Genomic DNA, 24,980 nt, shown 5'->3' on the forward strand with positions numbered 1-24,980 from the left:
ACACTACTCCAAAGGGTGGCGAGCTGCCTTTCCTACCCTCGCTTAGCCACATGTGGCTACCGTATTGGACAGCAGTCTTAGGGGATTTCAGTATCAACTGATTCTTTAATTCTGAGTTTGAGAATTTCTTTTTATAATACACACGGTCGCTAAGGCGCTTAGAGATCTGTGAGGCGCATGGAGATTATTTTACTCTCAGGTCCCTTTTGATCCAAAATCCCACAGCATTAAAAGCAGTAAGAGGGACGGCAATGGGCATCCCTTGCGCCCAGGAACGTGGCCTGGAGTGCCTGGCTGTTCCGAGCAGTGGCAGTGCCCGGCGGGGAGGCTGCAGACGCGGCGTTGGAAGTTGGATTTCGAGACAAGCTCCGGCAGCTGCCCGGAACCCGTGTTTTTTCTGGGGCACCCAGGAACAGCAGGGCCGGACGGAGGGAGAGCAGCCTCCAGCCAGGAACAGGGTCCCGAGCCGCCACCGCCACCGAGGGAGCCTGGCCCAGCGCTGCAGCGCTTTCCGCCTAGGTGGGCGGCAGCGGGAGCGAGGAGCCGGAGGAAGCCCGGCCTGTGTCCCGCGGGCAGCAGGACACGATCTCCCCGGCGCGCTCTCGCCGGCGCCGCAGCGGGCGCGCGGGCGACAGGGTGGGCGTGGAGCGGCGGGGGCACCGCCCCGGGAGAGGCGGGCGCCGCGGTTCCGGGGGCGGGACGCGCCGAGGAGTGGGGCGCGAGCCGCCGGTTTTGATTAGTGCGCGGAGCTGCGGCGGCGGAGCTGCTCGGCCGGGAGCCCGGCGGCGAGACGGAGAGAGGCGGCGGAGGTGCCGGCGCGCAGGGTCTGGCCGGCGGCCGCGAGGGTCGGGAGAGGCGAACCGGAGCGCGGGGCCGCGGTCGCCTCGACCAGAGCCGGGAGACCGCAGCACCCGCAGCCGCCCGCGAACGCGCCGAAGACAGCGCGCGGGCGAGAGCGCGCGGGCGGGAGCGCGCAGGCCCTGCCCGCCCCTTCCGTCCCCACCCCCCTCCGCCCCTTCCTCTCCCCACCTTCCTCTCGCCTCCCGCGCCCCCGCACCGGGCGCCCACCCTGTCCTCCTCGTGCGGGAGCGTTGTCCGTGTTGGCGGCCGCAGCGGGCCGGGCCGGGCCGGCGGGCCGGGGGATGGCGCTGCTGGACCTGGCCCTGGAGGGAATGGCCGTCTTCGGGTTCATCCTCTTCTTGGTGCTGTGGCTGATGCATTTCATGGCTATCATCTACACGTGAGTGAGGGGCCGTAGGAGGGACTCGGGGCAGGGGTCCGGGCCTCGGGGACAGGCGAAAATGGGAAACGTTTGCGCTTTGAAGGGGACTGGGCTCGGGTGGGGGTGGAGAAAGCTGATCGTCAGGCTGTTCCCCCCGTTCCCTCGCCCCTCGGACCGGCGGTGGCGGTGGTCTTTGCGAGGGAAAAGTGTTGGGCGTGGGAAGGGTTTGCTGGGTTGCAGGCGACGGCCCAGCCAGGCGAAAGGAGACTGCTCTTACGTGTCAGGCTGAAGGTGGTGGCTGGGGATTCGTGTGATTTTTCATCTGGGCCGAGATGTATGGTGTATTGTTTTTTTCTCCCGACCTGGGCCACGTTTCTGTTAGGGTGGTGATTGTGTCCACTTTTCTGGGAGCTGCTCACAGCTATCTGGACACTTCCCTGTGGATTTTCTTCTTCCTGGAAGGGCTCTATGCGCTTAGATAGGTGTGAAGCACCTGTCCACCCTCAAAAATGTCCACCAAACCTCCGAGCTGGCATGATAGCTTTGAGTCCTGTCAGCTTGTACATCTCAGGGTGATTTTCTTTCCTTTTTTCAGTTCCTTGTTTTATTGTTTTATGTAGATTTGTACTCTCCCCGCGCCGGCCACATCTTTTCATTTTTGTTTAACAAATACTTCTTGAGGCCTAGATACCATTCACTGTTCTTGGCCAGGGGACACGGTGGTGAGCAGGACGGAATTCCTGTCCTCATGGGGCTTACATTTTAGAAGGAAGGAGCAGATAAAATCCAAATAAGGTTATGAGATTGTGATGAGGCGTGTAAGTAAAATAGAACTGGGTGATGGCGTGAATAGAGACATGGGATATGTGGCTAGTTTGGAATTGTTTAAGGTGAAATCTGCCTCTGTAAAGAAATGAAAAAATTATATAGAGCACATTACTGATGTCGATTCACTTGGATTTTTAGTCTGGGGGGAAAAAGAGCAACTGTATATAGTAATCGTTACCATGAGCTAGAATAGAGTGTATGTTAGTGGAAGAGACTTTAAGAAATTAGTTACTTTTAGTTTTTTTTTTTTTTTTTCCTTTTTACTGCGGAAAAAGTGTGCCTTTGCTTTTGGAAACACTGTATTTCCTGGTACTAAGAAAGATGATGCTGGTACAAGTTATACTGATATTTCTTTGAAAGTGAAAGAAAACATGCCACTTGGATATTGTTGACTTTAGTTTTTGGAGTTTGTGAGCTTAACTCCACTGAGCACATTCTGGAGTTAATTTAAAATATGTGAGTTCTTTTTCTTTAAAAAAATTGTTACTTTTTACAGTCATAAAAATAAAAAATGCTTACTGTGTAAGGAATTTATGCAATAGGGAGGGATGGAGAAAATTAAAACATGCACACACCAAAACTACATTACCTTGTTAACTTTTCGTGACTATTCTTCCAATCTGTGTGTGTGAGAGAGAGAGAAAGAGGGAGGGGAAAGAGGGAAGAGAGAAAAGGACTGTATTATGATTATTGTTCTGTAACCTGCTTTAAAGTTCATCTGTTTAATAAATGTTTATTGAAAAGCCGTTTTGTGCAAGGCACTGTTCTAGTTGCTGGAAGAGTGAAGAACAAACATACAAGGCCCCTGTTCACATGGAACTGCCCTGTAAAATGTCTTGAGCATTTTTTGCATGTCGATATCTGTATGATCTCTACATCATTTGTAATAGATGCATGATATTTTAGTTTACCAGGTACTAAGATTTATTTATTAATATTGATGGATGTTTAGGTTGTTTCCAGTTTATCTAGATTACGAACAACACTGTTATGAATTTATATGCATACATCTTTGATAAATGATCTCAGTTATATTTCCGAAAGAGGAATTATTGGGCCAGAAGTGGTGCACATTTTAAACTTTGATACATATTGGCCCCATAGAAATGTTATGTGTATTCACAGTCCTGGTAACATTGTATGATGGCCCCATTTTGCCTTACAAACACTAAGTAGCAGGCATTTCACTGTTTTCTGTTTCTATTTTCATTCCTTTAAAGTTACATTGAGCACTTTAAAAATATGTTTATATGCTAGTTACATTTAGATGTAAATTACATACTCATAATCCTTTGCCTGTGCTGCAATCTGTTGCTGAATTCATCTTTCTGATATAAAGGTTGTTTTCTGTTATCTGTCATATGTAGCATTCTTTTCCCCAGTCTGTTTTTTGTCTTTTAACTTTGTACATATGTTTAACATGGAGAAAAGTGTGTGTGCATGTGTGTTTTAGGTAGACAGGTCTTTCTGTTTCTTTTACGTTTTCTAACTCTGTTATAATTTTTATATCTTCCTTCTTCTTCCAAATTATTATATATGTTAGTCTCTGCTTCCTCTTAGTATTTTTATTTTTTCTTAATTTTTTCACATATTACCCTAAATTCACCCAGTATTTTACTTCGTTATATGAGAGCTAGAGCCCTAATTATAGTTTCTTCTAAATATTTAGAGACTTGTCCAAAATTACTTATCAGATGATTATTTGATTATTCCACTGTTTTTGAAATATTTTTATTATAAACTAAAATCTGCTTTATACTTGGGTATGTTTCAAAGCTTCCATTGCCCTTTCTTAACCTGTTTTAGATGGCAGATGTTTGTAGGATTTCTGCCTACAATGTTAAAGATAACATTCAGATTAGAGACCCTTCAAATTCAAGAGTCTTATTGTTGAGATTGAAGATTTCCTAAAAATAACTAAAGATTATAGCCTTGTCAAGTTAAATAGCCTTTATGGGTTAATTTTTGTGAGTGCTAGTGTGGCTTGATAGCCTGGGGCCTGAGGTGAAATTGTATAAAAGCCTAGAACTGGTGGTAGTGTTTCCCTTTTAGTCCTTGGGAGCCACGTTGCTGCATGATGAAGTGATCTAAGCAGAAACTTTGCTTCATGCTGTCTCCCCTACCCCATCCACCTCATATTCTTATTATTTCCCTGTGTACATAAGGTCCTAATGTTTAGCATCAGGCTTTATCTTTCGACTGGAGGTGCTAGGCTGGTGTGGAAATAATTTATATGTCCTTAAATATTAGCTACCCTCAAGTAAAACAGAGGTCCTTTTACCTGGAGGTATATATATGTGTGTGTGTGTGTGTGTGTGTGTGTGTGTGTATTTTTTCTTTGAGACAGGGTCTTGCTCTGTTGCTTAGGCTGGAGTGCAATGGCACGATCTTGGCTCACTGCAACCACCGCATCCCAGGCTGAAATGATTCTCCTGCTTCAGCTTCCTAAGTAGCTCCCAAGTAGCTGGGACTACAGGCATGCCTGGCTAATTTTTGTGCTTTTTGTAGAGATGGGGTTCTGCCATGTTTCCCAGGCTGGTCTTGAACTGGACTTAAGTGATCTACCTGTCTTGGCTCCCAAAGTGCTGGGGATTACAGGTGTGAGCCATCGTGCCTGGCCCCCTGGAGATTTTTTAAGATTTTTAAAGTTAATTCTGCTTTCTACAAACATACTTCCTTTATTTTTATTATTATTTTTTTGAGACCGTCTTCTCTGTTGCCCAGGCTGGAATGCAGTGGCTCGATCATGGCTCACTGCAGCCTCCACATCCCAGGTTCGAGCAGTTCTCCCACCTCAGCCTCCCAAGTAGCTGGGACTACAGGTGCATGCCATCATGCCCGGCTAATTTTTGTTACCCAGGCTGGTCTCAAACTCCTGGGCTCAAGTGATCCCCCCACCTCGGCCTCCTGAAGTTCTGGGATTATGGGCGTGAGCCACTGCACCCAGCCCAAATATGCCATTTCTAATGTACAGCAACTTCAATACCTGATGCATAGTTTTTGAATGGAATTTGCATACTCATCGTGTCTGGATAACTGCGATAAACTATCTGTCAAAAACTGGTTGTGTTTTTAATGTAAATTTTAGCAATTGGGGTATTATTTTTAGTTAGTACGATCTTTGCCTTAAATTCATGAATACTTGGTGTTCCGAGCCTTAGTGGAATGTAAATTGAGAACATCTTTTTTGGGTTTAGTCCTGAGAATGCCCTTGGACTGTGGTCAAACGTTCATCAGTCAGGATCATTGCTACAGGGCTGCTTTCAGGGAAATGAATAAGGCAGTCCAGCAATTCAGCCCCTTTAACCTGAGCCTGGGAAGATACAGAATTAGACTATAGTGTGATAGCTTTAAAGAGCAAAGTGAGGGGCAGTGTAGGGAGGGAGAGCATCAGGAAGGATAGTTAATAGATACTGGGCTTAATACATAGTGATGGGGTGACCTGTGCAGCAAACCACCATGGCACATGTTTACCTGTATAACAAACCTGCACATCCTGCACATGCGCCCCTGAACTTAAAAGTTGAAAAGAAAAAGAGCAAAGTGGACATTGCAAGATTTTAATATTCAGTGATGGTTCTATTGATTCATTATCCCTCCCTTTCTCTCTGACATTAATTAGTTCAGTACACCTTCATATCTATCCTAGATATTGAAGCTATGTCTACTCGCTGGTATCTCTAGCTGCAGCCTTGTGCCGCTTCGATTTTATATTTCTTATTGTAGCCTTTATCCTTCTGGATTACTAATCTTGGATCATAGTAGCTTAAAATCTTACCATGAATCCTCATTGCCTCCAGGTTACAGTTCAAACTCCTTAATGAGACAAGCACAGCTCTGTGGGAGCTGAGCCATCCCTGTGTTGTTGCTTCTTCAGCAACGTTGTATTACTGGCATTTCCCCAAATGTGCAATGTGCTTTCTTTGGAATTGTCTTTACTTTCTTTCTTTTTTCTTTCTCTTCCTTCTTTCCTGCTTAATTAACTCCTACTCATTCAAGTCATTTTAGACTTCAGTTCGTTATTGAGTTAGGTGCCCCTTATGGCACCCAGCCATCTCCTATTTGTTTTCTATGGTGGTGGAATCTTTTACACTCTGTAGTGTAGTAAGCCCATTGTCCAGTGGGCAGAGTTTGTGTTTTCCTATAGAGCTAACTCGCTATTGGTTATTTTACCTTCTGTGAGAGAATTTGTGTTAGCAAAGTTAAGCTTGCACAAGAAGTTGTGCTTTGTATTGCTTATGAAGCCCATTTTGAAGCAATACCATTTTTGAAATAAGTGATACATGTAGTAAATTGGTCACGACATACCGATTATAAACAGACAGTAATATAGTCATGAGTGATAACAGTAACAAAGGTCATTAGTCACTGGAAATTGCTGGCATCGGCTATGTGAAGTTAAGGACCTGCTGATATAGCAATGAACCTAATTTTACACGAAATATTAACAAGCTTTGTGACCTGGAGCAGGGAAGATAAATTCCTAGAGTCAGATAAATCGGTTCAGCAGAACCACACAGCAGAATTATAAAAACAACACATGCTGGGGCTACTAAGCAAGGTGAACTTTTGCCCTTGTGGAATTCATATTATTCCTTAGAAACCTAGAGTGAAATTCTCTCTTTTTTTTTTTGAGAGTCTCATTCTGTCTCCCAGGCTGGAGTGCAGTGGTGTGATCTTGGCTCGCTGCAACCTCTGCCTTCTGGGTTCAAGTGATTCTTGTGCCTCAGCCTCCCAAGCAGCTGGGACTACAAGCACGCATCACCATGCCCCGCTAATATTTGTACTTTCAATAGAGATGGGGTTTCATCACGTTGGCCAGTCTGGTCTCGAACTCCTGGCCTCAAGTGATTCCCCCGTCTCAACCCGGCAAAGTGCTGGGATTACAGGCATGAGCCACTGTACCCAGCCGAGTGAAATTCTTGTGCCTCACTTGTGAAGAGCTGTATTAAGGTTGCTGCAGAGGCTGCTTGCCACCATCTGAAGGGGAAGGAGCCCACCCTCCTTGTTTAACCTTTACCTGTCTCCGATGGGTTTCTCTGCATCCCAGGCTTTCCTCTTGCAAAAGCCAAATTTGAAAACAAAATTGTAAAAGAAGTTATTTAAAAATGAGACAGACCAGGTACGGTGGCTCACACCTGTAATCCCAGCACTTTGGGAGGCCGAGGCAGGTGGATCACCTGAGGTCAGGAGTTCAAGACCAGCCTGACCAACATGGCGAAACCCCATCTCTACTAAAAATACAAAAATTAACTGGGTGTGGTGGCAGGCACCTGTAATCCCAGCTGCTTGGGAGGCAGAGACAGGAGAATCGCTTGAACCCAGGAGGCGGGGGTTGCAGTAAGCCAAGATCATGCCACTACACTCCAGCCTGGGTGACAGAGCGAGACTCTGCCTCAGAAAAAAAAAAAAAAAAAATGTTCCCACCTTGGCTTTTTTTCTTTTCTTTTTGAGACAGAGTCTCGCTCTGTTACCCAGGCTGGAGTGCAGTAGTGTGATCATGGCTCACTACAGCCTTGACCTCCCAGGCTCAAGCAATCCTCCTACCTCAGCCTCCTGAGTAGCTGGGACTACAGGCACGTGCCACCACGCCTGGCTAATTTTTGTGTTTTTTGTAGAGACAGGGTTCCGCCGTGTTGGCTAGGCTGGTCTCGAACTCCTGAGCTCAATCTACCCGCCTCGGCCTCCACAGGTGCTGGGATTATAGGCCTTTTCCATTCTTCAGTCACCCAGTCTTTCTAGACCTGTGGTTGTCAAGTTTGACTGCACTATGGAGTCACATCGAGTGCTTAAAAAAAAGAAACGACTGCTGCCTGGGTCTAACCCCTACAGACATGATTAAATTGGTTCAGGCATCAGTATTTTCAAAACTCCCTAGGTGACATGGATGTGCAGCCTAGGCTGAGAATCATTGCCCCAGGCTGTCTGCCCACAGTTGTGTCCAGCACCTGCCACCTCTTGGCTTCATTTAATTCTCCATTTAGCCCAGAGCCCACAGTTCATCACTTCGTTATCTTGCCTCTTGCCTCACCTCATATCAGTCTTCCCTGTTATCTTGAATCCATCCAATAATTATAGCTGCTCAACTTTGAAAATCCTACAGAGGGTAATCACACAGCCATGTGGACTAATACTACTACACACTAGTAGTCTCAGGGCTCAGCTAAACCTGCATGCGGTGCTGCCTGGCAGTGCTTTTTTTTCTGTGTTTAGCTCTGACACCCATCACTTAAAAAAACTTCTAAATCTTCATTCTACCGCATCCTTGGTAGATGACTTTAGCTCCTACTTCATACTGTGGATCCCATCATGCCTTAAATTAGTTTTTTCTTTTTCTCTTTTTGCCCTTTGGCTAGCTCTTCTTGAATTTTTAAAGAATTTCAAGTAGTCTTTAAAAAATTGAACTAGAGGCCAGTCGTGGTGGCTCACGCCTGTAATCCCAGCACTTTGGGAGGCCGAGGCAGGTGGATCACCTGAGGTCAGGAGTTTGAGACCAGCCTGGCCAACATGGGGAAACACCGTCTCTACTAAAGATACAAAAAATTAGCCAGGCGTGGTGGTGCTCGCCTGTAATCCCAGCTACTCCAGAGGCTGAGGCAGGAGAATCGCTTGAACCTGGAAGGTGGAGGCTGCAGTGAGCCAAGGTTGTGCCATTGCTCTCCAGCCTGGGCAACAAGAGCAAAACTTCATCTCGGGGGAGAAAAAAGTTCCACTAGAGAGCCAAGGCAGGGAGGATCGCCTGAGGCCTGGAGTTCAAAACTAGTCTGAGCAATATAGCAAGACCCCATCGCCACAGAAAAATTTTAAAAAATTAGCCAGAGGCAGTGGTATGCAGCGAGCTATGATTGCCACTGCAGTCCAACCTGGGTGACAGAGCAAGATTGTATCTCAAAAAAAACTAGAAAAATTAAACTAGAAGCCCTCTGTTCCACTCTTTAGCCTTTTCACTCACTGTCAGGTTTCAGTAGAAACTAGTGTTTGTTTACTGTTATCACATCTCAACTCCCATTCATTTACTTTTTAACCCATTTTTAGCTATCTACCCTTATCCTCCATGAACTGCCCCAATTCTTGCCAAAAGTGCTCAGAGATAGCAGTAAGTACATATGTAATCTACTGGACGTTACCATTCTTATCTTGGTCTCTCCAGCAGCATTCAGTGTTATACTTTCTTGAACCCTTTGAGAAAGAAAACAGCCTGGCCAGATAAACCCTTCTGTCACTTTACTTGCATCCTGGCTGTCTTTCTGCTTCTTTGATCCCCACTTTCAGTCTACTCTTTTTTTTTTTTTTTTTTTTTTTGAGAGGGAGTTTCGATCTTGTCATCCAGGTTGGAGTGCAGTGGTACAATCTTGGCTCACTGCAACCTCTGCCTCCCAGGTTCAAGCAATTCTTCTGCCTCAGCCTCCCAAGTCGCTGGGATTACAGGTGCACCACCATGCCCGGCTAATTTTTGTATTTTTAGTAGAGATGGGGTTTCACCATATTGGTTGGGCTGGTCTCGAATTCCTGACCTCAGGTGATTCACCCGCCTCAGCCTCCCAAAGTGCTGGGGTTACAGGCATGAGCCACTGTGCCCGGCCTCTCCTTCATGCATTACTGATTCAATAATAATATATTCCTTCTTGGCCATCTTCTAAGAATGCTGTGCCTTGGAGAGCTTGTGTATTTACCTTATGGTGGATGGCTTCTGTATTTTTATCTGTAGGCTAACCTTACCTGCTGAGCTCCCTGTATCTGTTTATTTATTTGCTCTTTATTTATTCAAAATTATTTTTAAAAATTGAGAACATACTATGTATTATTGCTTTGCTGGGCTCTGGAGAATTTACATTCTACTGTAGTGTTTCTCCAGTTGTAGTTTACTGCCAGCCTGCATCATTTGGGATGCTTGTGAAAAATGCAGATTCCTAATCTCTTCATCTGGTTCATTCACTTGTGATCTCTACCTGTGGGCATTATTTATACTAAAAGTTGCAAACCTCTGGTCTCCTAGATGAGACGTCACCACTTGATGTCTTGAGTGTAAATTAAAGTTCGTATGTTCAAAAGTTCATTACTCTCTCCCAGCTCTCATTGTGCCTAGATTTTATGAATGGCACAACTAGTTACCATAGCCTGACCCAGGTATACCCCTCATTCTCCCTCATTCCCCCTCCAGCAATACCATCATCAGTTATTGGCTAAACTCCTTGATTCTGAGTTCTCACCTTCTCTTGGCTTTGCTTCCTTCGCTTGTTTCTTTTGTGTGCATGTTTTGTTTTGGTTTGGTTTGTTTTGTTTTGTTTTGTTTTGTTTTGTTTTGTTTTGTTTGAGACAGTCTCGCTGTGTCGCCCAGGCTGGAGTTCAGTGGTGCAGACTTGGCTCACCACAACCTCCGCCTCCCAGGTTCAAGCGATTCTTCTGCCTCAGCCTCCCGACTAGCTGGGATTACAAGTGTGCGCCACCATACCTGGCTAATTTTTGTATTTTTAGTAGAGACGGGGTTTCACTGTGTTAGCCAGGCTGGTCTTGCACTCCCAACCCCAGGTGATCCACCTGCCTCAGCCTCCCAAATTGGCTGGGATTACAGGCATGAGTCACTGCACCCAGCCTTTCACTTGTTTCTTACGCCTTTCTGGTTTGTGTGCCTCTCTCTTTCTTTTGGACCTTTGCAATATTTTTCCCTTGCCTTCCATCTCCCCTGCCTGTACTTTATTCTCTTGACTTCTATAAATACAAAAATGATCCTGGTTGCTTCCTTTTAGTCTTTCATGGTTATTTCTTGCCTAGAGGATGAGCTCCAGGTCTTTTCAGCCTTGTCTGTGAAGTCACGAAGAATTTATAGCAGAGATGAGTCTTAAAGCAGTGCTCCTCAAGCTTGAGTGTGCCTGTGAATCACCTAGAGATCTTGTTAAACTGAAGATTCAGTTTCAGTAGTTTTGGAGGGTGAGGCCTGAAATTTTGAAGCTCTGAAAAGCTCCCAGGTGTTGCCAGTGCTGCTGGTCCATGGGCCACCCTTGGAGTATGAGAGTCTGGAAAGACCGCCTCCTAAGATTAGTTGGATGCTTCCATCTCTCTTCTCTCAAAGTGTTCCAAACATACTTTGATGATAGCCTGTATCACACTGCATTTGCAGAATCCCATACAGACTTGACTTCTGAATGAGAGGTGGCCTGTGCACATGTGAGAACCACCTCTCCTATTAACACATGGAAATGCTGTAATGATTAGACACTTGCACACCCAGAGCCTGAAAATATGAAAGGAAAATCTGCATATTCCAGAAACCAAGAGGGAATGCAAAGCAGTGGGTTGGTCTGGTCTGCTAATTTGAATCCCGGTGGGGTTTTAATTTATTGATATGTTTTCTCATTGGTATATTTTCCTGATTCTTTGCATGCTTGGAAATTTTTTAATAGATGCCAAACATTTTGAATTTCACCGTGTTGGGTGCTGGATGTTGTTGTTTTTCTGGACTCTTGACTCCAGCTCTTTAATTCGTTTTCTTTTTTTTTTTTTCTTTTTTTGAGATGGAATCTTGCTCTGTTGCCCAGGCTGGAGTGCAGTGGAGCGATCTTGGCTCACTGCAACCTCTGCCTCCCAGATTCAAGTGATTCTCCTGCCTCAGCCTCCCTAGTAGCTGGGATTACAGGCACGTGAGACCACACCTGGCTAATTATTTTTTGTATTTTTAGAAGAGATAGGGTTTCACCATGTTGGCCAGGCTGGTCTCGAACTCCTGACCTCAAATTATCCTCCCATCTTGGCCTCCCAAAGTGCTGGGATTACAGGCATGAGCCACCGCACCCAGCCTACCTTATTTTCTGTGTCATAGGAATCACTATCTTCCTTTGCTTGATGTCTAGTATCTTCAAAACTGTTGTCTCCTGTATTTTTCTGATTTTTTGGTTGTTTCAGGTGGGAGAGAGTAAATCCAGTTAGCGTTTCTTCATCTTGTCCAAAAGTTGAAGGCTTGGGGGGTGGTGGAAAGAGTAGGGTTTTTAGTACTAGTGTGAGGACAGAGTCAATGCTGCACACTAGTTATAATAACCTCAAACTGTAAACAACCCAAATATCCATCAACAGAAAGTAGATAAAGTGTGGTATATTAGTAAAACTATCCCGTAACAAGAGTGAATACATGATAGCTAAATGTAACACATGGATGAATCTCACAAACATAACGCAACCCAAAGAGGCCAGACAGATTCCATTTATATAAAAATTTAAAGCCAGCAAAACTAGTCTGTAGTGTTAGGAGTCAGGACGGTGAGTACCCTTGAGGGGAGCATAGTACGTGGAAGGAGACATGAGGGGACTTCTGGGGTTCTGCTAATACTGTTTTTTGATCTAGGTACTGGTTACATGAGAGTTTCACTTTGAGAAAATTCTTTGAGCTGTGTACTTACATGTGACTTTATAATATGTACATTATGTATCAATAAAAAGTACTCCCCCACACCACTTCCCCAACAGAAAGGTCAAGGCTGCAAGCCATATGCATTATAGGAAGGTAAGAACTGGATTCCCAGTATAGAACCTAGAAAGCAAGTCGTCTGCCCTAGGCTGAGGGTGGAAATGGACACCCATGAGAAAGCTTGTGCAACGTGTAGGAATCATAGGCTCAAGTTCATACTGTCTAGGAAATGCAGAAACCCTGATCTGAGACACTAAAAGGAAAACTGGTTAGAAACCAGTAAAACTTGTAAGACCCTGTCCGAGCCACTTATAATACTGCCCCACTTTAAGTGCTCCACGATCGAGGCCACTTTTGAAACACTAGGCAATTGATCACAGTGCCCTCCCTCCCTCTCTCCGTCTCACACAGGCTGGAGTGCAGTGGTGCGGATTTCGGCTCACTGCAACCTCTGCCTCCCAGGTTCAAGTCATTCTTGTGCCTCAGCTTCCCGAGTAGCTGGAATTACAGGCGTGTGCCACCATGCCCAGCTAATTTTTCTATTTTTAGTAGAGATGGGGTTTTGCCATGTTGGCCAGGCTGGTCTTGAACTCCTGACCTCAAGTGATCCGCCTGCCTCGTCTTCCCAAAGTGCTAGAATTACAGGCATGAGCCACTGCACCAGCCCACCAGGGTACTTCTGACCTTGGAAACTCTTCTTTATTTTGAAAAAAAACAGTGGGATTTTAAAAAATTTTTTGAAAAAAAATCACTGTGACTTAAAAAAAAATTTTGAAAAAAATCACTGGGATTTTAGAGCTTTTTATTCTGTCATCCACATCTCAAACTCTTTCATGATTTCTGTGTAGAAATCTGTAGATTGGCCTCCAACACACTGGTCATGGCCAAAGGCAGTTTCCGCCTGTGGAACGATTCTCCAGAGCAAAGCTGTGTTGACATCTTTAAGAGTTTTGTAAGGAGAAGATGTGCAACCCAACTTCCCCATTAAGCCACAGCTCCTTGACGGTAGGGAATTCACCTGTTGCTTGTTGCATTCCAGTGCAGATGATAATGACTAGTGTACATTTGGGGCTCTAAAGATGTTGTTCAGTAAGTGACTGCAAAGTAGTCATGGAGTACCACTGTGTGCTGAGCCCAGTGCTAGAGGTGTTTTGTTTATTTGGTGACTTAATGGATATTCTTTTATTGTTTTGACAAACATTTCAAGTAATTTGTACCACGTGGCTTTGTTGGTTGCATTATGTAAGTCAAAACAGTATTCTGCAAGGTAGGATCTTGTACCCTAGGGGGTACACAACAAACCCGTTGGGTTTTGGAAAGAAAACATTAGAGAAAGACAGGGACAGAGGGGAGGCACAAATACATTTTTTAAAGGCCCCGTGATATAGTCTGGCTTATTTTGAGTAGAAATTTCAGATACAGTACTTAACAATTCTCTTCATCCATAAACCTAGAGAGGAATTTGTAGCTGTTGGGAGAGTCAGAATGAATCTGTGATAAAATACTGCATTCTCGACACGAAAAGTTCTTCAAAGGAGGAGGTGTATCTAATGGTATTTAAAGTAAAACATCTTGGGAGAAGGGAAAAGTAGGATCTACTCTAAACTTTACCAAAATGTAATCGCCTCTAGACTATTCGGTACAGCTTAGATGATCTTCGTTGCTGCTGTTTTTGATCTAAAGCCTTGCCACAGGCACTGAGATTATTAGTGGGCCAGGTTTCTCTCTTACTTGGCCAGCACTTGACCTGCATGTTTTGGTAGTTTAATAGCACTTAAGGATCACACAGTGGGACCAACAGATAAAAATCACTAGGATTTTAGACCTTCTTATTCTGTCATCCACATCTCAAACTTTTTCATGATTTCTGTGTCTTTGCCTGGCCCTCTCTCTGGGCTGCATTCTGGGTAGCTTCTTCTAATCTAGATTCCAATTCTTTTGTAAACTGTGAGTATGCAAGATTCTCTATTACTTGTCTTTTGAGTTTCTGATGTCAGTGATCGTAACTGTCATTTCTAGAACTTGTGTGGTTCTTTTCATGTTATTTGTGGTCATATATGATGATTTCCCTCATTTCCTTCTCTTGGGTTTTGTTCAGGTACACAGGGAGGTTGCATTCTTGGCCCAAACCCACCTGGTGAGGTGTTCTCCAAGAAGACTTTTTTCTTTTTTGTTTTTGTTTTTGTTTGAGATGAAGTCTCGCTCTGTTGCCCACGCTGAGGTGCAGTGGCGCAGTCTCAGCTTATCGCAGCCTCTGCCTCCCAGGTTCAAGGGATTCTCATATCTCAGCCTTCCAAGTAGCCGGGACCACAGGTGCACACCACCATGCCTGGCCATATTTTGTATTTTTTAGTAGAGACGGAGTTTCACCATGTTGACCAGGCTGGTCTCAAACTCCTGACCTCAAGTGATCCACCTGCCTCCACCTTTGAAAGTGCTGGGATTGCAGGCATGAGCCACTGTGCCTGGCCAAGACTTTTTTCTTTTATTCTGTTTCACTGAGGACTGAATCCAAGATAGAGAGCATCCGCACCTTCCCTCTATGGACCAGGATTTTTCTGCTTGCCTTTCAGGGAGTCCAGATTTACACAAGGCTCTCAGAACAGTTGTCCTGTCATTCTTATCTCAGGCTTCTCTCCATCTCCAGGTCACCAAGAACCAATAGATGGTCAGGAGGCAAGCATGGACTCTAGCACTCGGTCCCTGAGAGACTTTTTTCTCACTTCTGACCTTAGAGACTCTTCTTTATTTTCCTAACGGTTCAATTATGTATTTTAAAACATGCTTTTACTACGCTTGTATTAAAAAGGAAGAGAGAAAAGTTTATGAACATGTACATATATAATTCATATATACCATAAATGTGTGCATATATTTGGACTTGTATATGCATTTTTAAAACCTCTGGAAGGACAAGAAACTAGTAATGCTGGGGAAGCAGTAATGGAAACAGGCAGATGGCGGGGCAGTGGTGACAGATTTCTTTTATCAGACCCTTTTAATATTTTTAGTGATTTGAGCTATATCAGTATATTACCAGTTCAGAGGCTAAACGTGGTGGCTCATGCCTGTAATCCCAGCACTTTGAGAAGCCAAGGCTGGAGGATTCTTTGAGCCTAGGAGTTCAAGACCAGCCTGGGCAATATAGTGAGACTCCATCTCCATAAAAAAAAAAAAAAAATTAGCCTGGTGTGGTGGCGTGTACCTGTCATCCTAGCTACTGGGGAGGCTAAAGTGGCAGGATCGCTTGAGCCTGGGAGATGCAGATAATTACACCACTGCATGCCAGCCTGAGCAACAGAGCAAGACCCTGTCTCATATGTATATATCCTGTTCAATCAATTAATTGTGTAATATAAATTTTTTTTCCCCAGCAGTCTAGATGTTCTTTACCCGGTGGGTTTCAGGCATCTAGTCTGCTATTTTGTTAGCAATAGAATAATGATCACTTTTGTGGTTATATGCATTTTAGGTCATGGTTTTGCCTGTCTGGTCCTCCAGATGAACTCTGTAGAGCAATATTTTCCAAACTATCTATGGCAAAGCAGTTGTTCTTTAAAATTTTCCAATCTGGCTGGGTATGGTGGCTCACACCTGTAATCCCAGCACTTTGGGAGGCCGAGGTGGGCAGATCACTTAAGATCAGGAGTTCGAGACCAGCCTGGCCAACATGATGAAACTCTGTGTCTAATAAAAATACAAAAAGTTAGCTGGGCATGGTGTTGCATGCCTGTAATCCCAGCTACTTGAGAGGCTGAGGCAGGGGATTCATTTGAACCCGGGAGGCGAAGGTTGCAGTAGCTGAGATCGCACCACTGCACTCCAGCCTGGGTGGCAGAGCAAAACTGTCTTAAAAAAAAAATTCCAATCTGCCATGATACAATACTTTGGTAAACTACAATAAAAATAAATTGCTGATCACATGCTTGATGTCATGGCAATGTTAAATTGCTATACAAGTTTCTAAAAGGTTTCACTCAATTGTTTCTCACTTGCAAACCAGTAAAAAGCAATGCTGGACCAGACCACACTTTGAATAGCACTGCGATAGATGGTGCTCCAGTATTTTCTGGTACTTGGTGTATCAGAAATTGATACCACCCTGTTCTTTAAATTTCTCGTTGGTTTTAAAGTTTTTCCATTGTAGACCTGGTGTGTGTGTGCATGCGTGTGTGCATGTGTGTGTAAAACTGTATGACTTTATCTAAAACATTAGATGTTTGCTACAGCACACACCTGCCTTAGAGACCAAGCCCGTGGCTAAGTGGTCTGGGTGGTGGTACTGTTGTCCCTCCAAAAGTCTTTCCCAATTTTAATAGTGGATTTTATCAAATCAAAATGCATTGATGCAAGTATTTTTTGATCATCTAGAAGTTCTCATTGGTTGATTTTCACAGTAAGTCAGAGCTGCCATCTGGCTGGCAGCAATTGTAAGGTACCATTGATGGTCAGAGATGTTAAAATGTAGAAGAACATGTCTCTTAGAATATCTTGCAGATGGACCCATGATTGTTCTAGTGTCTAATTACTGTCGAATGCTTGGAGACTTGTTTATGAGAAGTACTTGTCACGTATTTACGAGAAGTAGGAGGAAGCCTTCAGTGGCTTCCTTTAGAAACTTCACCACGGTATTGAATGGCATCTTGTTGTGACAGCCTGATGTTAACTGGGGCACGTTCTGTCTTCTCTGGCATTGCTTCTTTCTTTTTTTTGAGACAGTCTCACTCTGTCGCCCAGGCTGGAGTGCAGCGGCACAATCTTGGCTCACTGCAACCTCCACCCCCTGGGTTCAAGCGATTCTTCTGCCTCAGCCTCCCGAGTAGCTGGGATTATAGGCACCCACCACCACGCCCAGCTAATTTTTTTTTTTTTTTTTTTTTTTTTTTTAGTAGAGATGGGGTTTCACTGTGTTGGCCAGGCTGGTCTCGAACTCCTGACCTCAAGTGATCCACCTGCCTTGGCCTCCCAAAGTGCTGGGATTACACAGGCGTGAGCCACCACACCCGGGTGGCATTGCTTCTTTCATTAGGAGCCCTGCTGTGCTGCAGCATCCTTGCAATGGACCAGCAGTGAGAACTTTGGCCATTTGGTCACTTATCTATGAACTGGTGGCACTGGTATATCTTCCAGTGTCATTAATAGACATTTTTCTCATCATTGAGTTTTTTTCTTACTTTCAGTTTCCTTCTGTTCTACCCCTGCCATTCAGACCTTATTAATATTGGGAGTTCCAGTTGTCCCATTATCTTGCTTGCCATGCAGACTGCTTGACACTTCTTTTAACTGTGTATTATTCCACTGCAGAGAAATTTCTCAGAAAGTTCTGGTTATCCTTTCGTAATTTTCTGCTGCAGACGGAGTTTTATTTTACCTGTTTTTATAGTTCTGTGGCCACTTCGCTGGCAATTTAAGAGGAAGAGGAGTTAATCTTTGGGCTAACACTGCCATTCATTTCTTCACCATGTATTTTATTGAAATGCTTGCGCTATGCCTGGCATAGTTCTGTGACTACAGCAATAGTCAGAGAGTACATCACGGGTATTCAATCTTTTGTCTTCCCTCGGTCACATTGGAAGAAGAATAATTGTCTTGGGTCACATATAAAATACACTAACAATAGCTGATGAGCTTTAAAAAATCGCAGAAGATCTCATAATGTTTTAAGAAAGTTTATGAATTTGTGTTGGGCTGCATTCAAAGCCATGCTTACCTGGTTCTACTTCCCTTCATGTTTGGATCTTCTTTTAGAAAGATGTCAACTTTTAAAAATCTTAACTTAGAATTTAGTGATTTATTGATAGCTTGTCAGTGCTTTGATTTGACACTTATGTATTCTATAGAAATAATTTTTGTATCATTTGCTTTTTAGCCGATTACACCTCAACAAGAAGGCAACTGACAAACAGCCTTATAGCAAGCTCCCAGGTGTGTCTCTTCTGAAACCACTGAAAGGGGTAGATCCTAACTTAATCAACAACCTGGAAACATTCTTCGAATTGGATTATCCCAAAGTAAGTACAGTGTTACGGTTTTTTGTTTTGTTTTGTTCCCCTCATGATAAACATTTAGGGATTTTAACACTGTATAAGGTGAAGTATTAAAAATTCATGATGATTTTGGCCTCATAAAATATAAGCTTTAGTAGTAATCATCACAGAACAGAAATAGGGTTGAGGAAGGGGTGTAAATTCCCTTTCTAACCACCTATATGTCCGTGTGAAGTAGAGATCCCTGAGTAAACCTGCTGAAACTCAGGCATTGTCAAGTGCCTGGTAGTTTGAAAATAAAAATTTTCTTCCACAAGAGTTGGACATGAACAATAGGAAGAGGAGACAAGGAGAGGGAGAAAGCAGTGTTAGTGGTCTGAAATGGGTTGCAGTACATAGCCAGAACTAAACGTGACTTCCCCAGAGAAACTGGCTTTGAGCCAAGAATAGATTACAATTAGTGGTAAGGTAGGGTTTCATCTTACCTCATTTTTAATTTCCTTACTGTTCTGATTTTAATAGTTAATTGTATTGCTTATACCATTTATCTGTATAATCTGTATATCTATAAACTCAGTGTACTCCCTTAATTGGAGAACTTAGTTTTCTTGAGATGAAAGTATTCTTTTTATCACTTTGCTTTAGTAGTCCACCTGTAGTTTCTTAGGATAACTTAATATTCTTTGATTTTTGTACTTAGCTTTACAGCAGCTTTGTATTAAATTGCCTGAGACTGCTTTTGAAAGGGCATTTTGGTGGTAACAGATCACTTGTGAGAAGAATGTGTCTTTAAGCTTCTACCCACTTGACTTCACTACAGTTTAGTTTTCCCTTTGCGGTCTCTATTCACTTGCCTCAATTTTTACCCTATTGCCTCAGTTTTTCCATAGCTATTTTTGCTACTGGGAGAGTCGTCCCTCTTAATTTTTTTGGACAGGGTAGCTCAAATAGTCAGAAGGAAGATGATATGCACACTACACTTCTCATGGTGACTGGTTTTCATGCTCTTATTTCTTTTCTTTTAGCCTTTATTTTTCTCGGTAGCACCAATGAAAAGAATAGAGAAGACACAGATGTGATAGCCTTAATGCAGCACTTATTAAGTAGGTAGACATGAGTATCATTCAGTTGTATTTTTAGTGTTTTTACATTATTGCTTTGGAGTTTTGGAGTTTAGAAACCAATTTTAGAGTATTGGAAGCTGTTTTGAAGCAAAAAAATTGTATGTTCTAGTTTCTGTGTGTTTATATGTTTAATAATTTTAGATATTTAAATTAAATACGTGTTAACTTCAATTAAATATATAATTAAAAAAATAAGATATTATATATACTTGTTTCTTCAAACTAAAAAATGTAAAACTTAGCCTTTTGTAATTCAGAAAGAAAGATATAAATAAAATTAATTGTAAAATAAGCTTTGCAGTAAGAAAAATGGAAGATTTTCAAGCTCCATAAAAGTAAATGCAAAGGAGAATTAATGTTTATAAATGAAAGAAATTTTTCATTGATTATGAATGAATCTTAGAGCATAGCTTAGAGTCATATGCATTATCATTGTGAAACTTAATCTCACATTTCAGTTTTTTAACCATCCTCTTCCACTTTCCCCATTCAACCACTCTTAAAATTGGTTATGGAATTTTTATGTTGTAATGCTTGTGAGATGATAGTCATGGGATTTAAATGCTTGAGGGAGGAAGTTAGTGAGGGGTTTAGTTGTAGAAAGAATTTTTTTTTTTTTTAAGACAGTATCTTGCTTTGTCACCTAGGGTGGAGCACAGTGGCACAATCATGGCTCACTGCAGCCTCGGCCTCCCAGGCTCAAGCGGTCCTCCCACCTCACCCTACCTAGTAGCTGGGACTATGGGCATGCGCTACCACACCTAGATAATTTTTGTATTTTTTGTAGAGGGTGTTGCCATGTTGCCAGGGCTGGTCTTGAACTCTTGGGCTCAAGCAGTCCGCCCACCTCAGCCTCCCAAAGTGCTGGGATTACAGACGTGAGCCACCATGCCCTACCGAAAGAATTTTTAAAAGTAACCCCAGGGATATATGTATCCATTGATTATGAACATTTCTAATGACCCCATAACTGATTTCTTGTGAATGAAGATTTTGGCCAGGCATAGTGGCTTCTGCTTGTAATCCCAGCACTTTGGGAGGCTGAGGCGGGAGGATTGCTTGAGGCCAGGTGTTCAAGACCAGCCTGGGCAACACAGTGAGAACCCACCTTCAAAAAAAAACTAAAAAATTGAAATAAAAAATTGTTTTGAAAATTACAGTTTAGAATGATCTCAAGAGCTCTTGTTTTCACTTAGAGTAGTAGTTCTTTTTCCATTTAGTTACTTAAGTGGGTTGAGGAGAAAGCTATTTTGACATTCATTGTAAAATGAAGAAGAGCATCTGCAGATTATTCTTTGTTAGTACAGAATTTTATTTTCTAATTATAAAAGTATATTTAGCTGTATAAATAGAAAGTTTGGAAAGCAGAGGAGAAGTGCAAAGTACCTGCAATCTAAGGGAAATATTTGATCTCACAGCATTTTATTTACTTTGTAAAAACCAACTACAATGGCAAATGTTCCACGGGAGACTAAAGTTAAACCACTGAAATCACGCATATCTGAGTGTGAACAGACAAGGCATTTGTGTCACCAAAAAGTCAAGGAGACACAAAATAAACATTTACGTGACTGCCAGGCGCAGTGCCCTTTCATGTTTGCATTTTGCCTGGTGTGAACGTCGTTTTACCAGATTATGGAAATATTTTCATTTTGGACATAACTTTCTCTTCTAATATTCGATTGGGACTATCATAGGCCATTTGGGGGAAAATAATAAAACATGTTGAAGTTTTAAAATTTTACTGAATTTTGGACATGTGCAAGAAAATTTGCTACTACTGGTACTTGCTCTGAATTTCTAGGTTTCAATTTTGGTGAGACTAGACTAGTTGCCCTGAAAGACCTCTGTGCTGTATACATCTTACAAATCTACTTTTATACTGATACTCATTCCTTGGGAAAACATAAAATAATGAAAAGGTGATGCGGTTCATTTTCCACAACATTGAACACTCATTTGTCACCAGCATAGAAGGGATTTGGGGAGAGATTAAGCAGTAGCAAGAATAGTCAATAATCTGCATCTAAAGTGGCTTGCTGGCTTTACTTCAGTAAATTCTGGCCATGTGAAGAATGCCTAAATTAACTATCAGAGTTATTAACAGTGAACCTATCATAACTATGATATTTTCTTCTTTTTTGCAATTATAGAATTGATTTTTTTTTTTTTTCCTTTTGAGGCAGAGTCTTGCTCTGTCACCCAGGCTGGAGTACAATGCCACAATCTCGGCTCACTGCAACTTCCGCCTCCTGGATTCAAGCAATTCTCCTGTGTCAGCCTCCCGAGAAGCTGGGATTACAGGCGCATGGCACTACCCCTGGCTAATTTTTGTATTTTTAGTAGAGAGAGGATTTCATCATGTTGGCCAGGCTGGTCTTGAACTCCTGACCTCAGTTGATCCCCCCACCTCAGCCTCCCAAAGTGCTGGGATTACAGGTGTGAGCCACCGTGCCTGGCCTGATTTAACAATTTTAATACAGGGATTCTTAGCAAATGAAATATCTGATCAAATTGTGAAGACACAGAGCTGATAGCCAAGAAATGATTCCTGATTAAAATCTGATACTTTTGAAAATACCTGGAATGCTGCCTCCAATTTGGTGTAATTTCCAATATCAAAAACAAGTGAATCTTACTATGTATTTGAGTCTGAACCTTTTTTTGGATAATATGAATATGAGTCTCATTTACACTCTGGCTAATTAGAAAGTATTTGTTTTTAATTAAAAATTATGTTTAAGCAGTGTAATCAATAAAAATTAAAACTTTAAACCTTGCATCTGAATAAAGGCAGACTGTACCTCCCTTACTTATAACCTCCCTACTTAACACTAGTATAGCATTTTTCTTCCCATTGAGTATATTTCTAGTACTATATTTTTACAAAGTTTCCTCTTGCTGGGGAAAATAAAAGCTAAGATTAGTTTTTTATTGTACTTTATGGAATTGTATTACTTATAAACATTTCCTTTCATCATATGTACTCGTACTTACAAAATAGCATTAAAAAAGCATTGAAGGCTGGGCATAGTGGCTTATGCCTATAATACCAGCACTTTAGGAGGCTGAGGTGGGCAGATCACTTGAGCACAAGCGTTCAAGACCAGCTCATCGTCTGTACTAAAAATACAAAAATTAGCCGAGTGTGGTGGTGCACACCTATAGTCCCAGCTACTAGGGAGGCTGAGGTGGGAGGATTGCTTGAGCCTGGGAAGTTGAGGCTATAGTGAGCCAAGATCACGCCACTGCACTCCAGCCTGGGTGACAGTGAAAGACCCTGTCTCAAAAAAAAAAGCATTAAAGAAACTATGCTGGCTGGGCGCGGTAGCTCAAGCCTGTAATCCCAGCACTTTGGGAGGCCGAGGCAGGCAGATCACGAGGTCAGGAGATCGAGACCATCCTGGCTAGCACGGTGAAACTCTGTCTCTACTAAACGAAAATACAAAACATTAGCCGGGTGTGGTGGCAGGCGCCTGTAGTCCCAGCTCCTCGGGAGGCTGAGGCAGGAGAGTGGCGTGAACCCGGGAGGCGGAGGTTGCAGTGAGCCGAGATCGCGCCACTGCACTCCAGCCTGGGTGACAGAGCAAGACTCCATATCAAAAAAAAAAAAAAAAAAAAAAAAAAAAAAAAAGAAACTATGCTATGTTTGGAAAAACAAGGAACTCTTTAGAGCAAACCTGGCTGAGCAGCCTCCTATAGTAGGAAAGCTCATTGTTACTTTTGCCGTTTCAAAAGTCACTTAACCTCTCTAATCGTTATTGTGAAGGTCATCACCTTTTTGGTGGCTCAGCCAAACATTGTTTTGAGAGTCTGGATGGGAGGCTGACTGACACTTTCTGTGACTTAGAGTCAGCTCTTAAGGAAATCTCAGGAGGATGGTAGAAGTAGGGCCCTTTCCATTTTCAGATTTTTATCTGGTCTCTGGAGACCAGGTAACTGTCAAGTTGGTTTCAGTACCTCTTGAGTGGCAATTTTCGTCAGTCATCATTAGAGGTAGATATTGGATAGAATATATAATAACAGCAGTAGGTAGGTAGAAAGTATGAGGAAAATATACATTGTTTTCCTCATCAACTTAATTATTAAGAAAACATGTTTTTCATTTGACAAAAAATCTTATTAGCTAAACCTTCTTCATTAACCTTAGTCTTGGTTCTTTTGTGATCAACTGCAAATTTCTTTTATTTTTATTTTTATTTTTTCCCCAAGACGGAGTTTCACTCTTGTTGCCCAGGCTGGAGTACAGTGGCGCAATCTCGGCTCACTGCAACCTCCCTCCGCCTCCCAGGTTCAGAAGATTCTCCTGCCTCAGCTTCCCAAGTAGCTGTGATTACAGGCGTGTGCCACCAGGCCTGCTAATTATTGCATTTTTAGTAGAGACGGGGTTTCACCATGTTGGTCAGGCTGGCCTCGAACTCCTGACAGGTGATCCACCCGCCCCACCCTCCAAAGTGCTGAGATTACAGGCTTGAGCTACCACACCCGGCCCACAAATTTTTTTATTGGCAATTTTTGCTGAGATTATAGGTAGTGGGCAAACAATTGTTATGCTCACAGGCACTATAAACATTTTATTTCTACTTTTTACTTGTGTATGCTTATCAGTGGAAGTAAATATAACAGACTTTGTTGTTCTCTTGAGTTAGTTAGCTTTGTTATGTTTTCATGGACATAATTAACCTCCCTTCTGTGCTTAAAAATGTTCAACCAGTTTTATGTTGTCGTCGTTTTGTTTTGTTTTGTTTTTTGAGATGGAGTCTCGCTCTGTCGCCCAGGCTGGAGTGCAGTGGCGTGATCTGGGCTCACTTCAGTCTCCGCCTCCTGGGTTCAAGTGATTCTCCTGCCTCAGTCTCCCAAGTAGCTGGGATTACAGGCGCGTGCCACTACACTTGGCCAATTTTTTGTATTTTTAGTAGAAACAGGGTTTCACCATGTTTCCAGGCTGGTCTCAAAAACCTGACCTCAAGTGATCCAGCAGCCTTGGCTTCCTGAGGTGCTGGGATTACAGGCATGAGCCGCCGTACCTGGCCGTTCAACCAGTTTTAGAAAAGATTTGGTAGGAAATTTCTTCATTGAGTCAACATGAATTTATTACCACTTCTGGAAAAAAAAATCACTACTCAGAATACATATCCTACAAATAATAGAGTAGTATTTTTGTATGTTAAGGACAAATACTTTAAAAATTTAGTTGTTGGCTGAGCGTGGTGGCTCACGCCTGTAATCCCAGCACTTTGGGAGGCAGAGGCAAGCAGATCACAAGGTCACGAGTTCGAGACCAGCCTGGCCAATGAAACTCCGTCTCTACTTAAAATATAAATATTAGCCGGACATGGTGGCAGGCATCTGTAGTCCCAGCTACTCCTGCTTGGGAGGCTGCGGCAGGAGAATCGATTGAACCCAGGAGGTGGAGGTTG

At 42.9% G+C, this 24,980-nt stretch overlaps 1 protein-coding gene across 1 annotated transcript in view; it reads left to right on the forward strand.

The window, feature by feature from the left end:
- The first annotated feature begins 690 nt into the window (after positions 1–690).
- Positions 691–24,980, forward strand: part of UGCG (UDP-glucose ceramide glucosyltransferase) — a 38,341-nt gene continuing 14,051 nt past the window's right edge. Inside the window, exons 1-2 of the mRNA XM_003264001.3 lie at positions 691–1,240; positions 18,319–18,460. Coding sequence (XP_003264049.1) covers positions 1,143–1,240; positions 18,319–18,460 — 240 coding nt within the window. The 5' untranslated portion in view covers positions 691–1,142. The remainder of the gene's footprint in view (positions 1,241–18,318; positions 18,461–24,980) is intronic.

Source organism: Nomascus leucogenys, chromosome 8, assembly GCF_006542625.1.
Source record: "Nomascus leucogenys isolate Asia chromosome 8, Asia_NLE_v1, whole genome shotgun sequence".
Lineage (NCBI taxonomy): Eukaryota > Metazoa > Chordata > Mammalia > Primates > Hylobatidae > Nomascus > Nomascus leucogenys.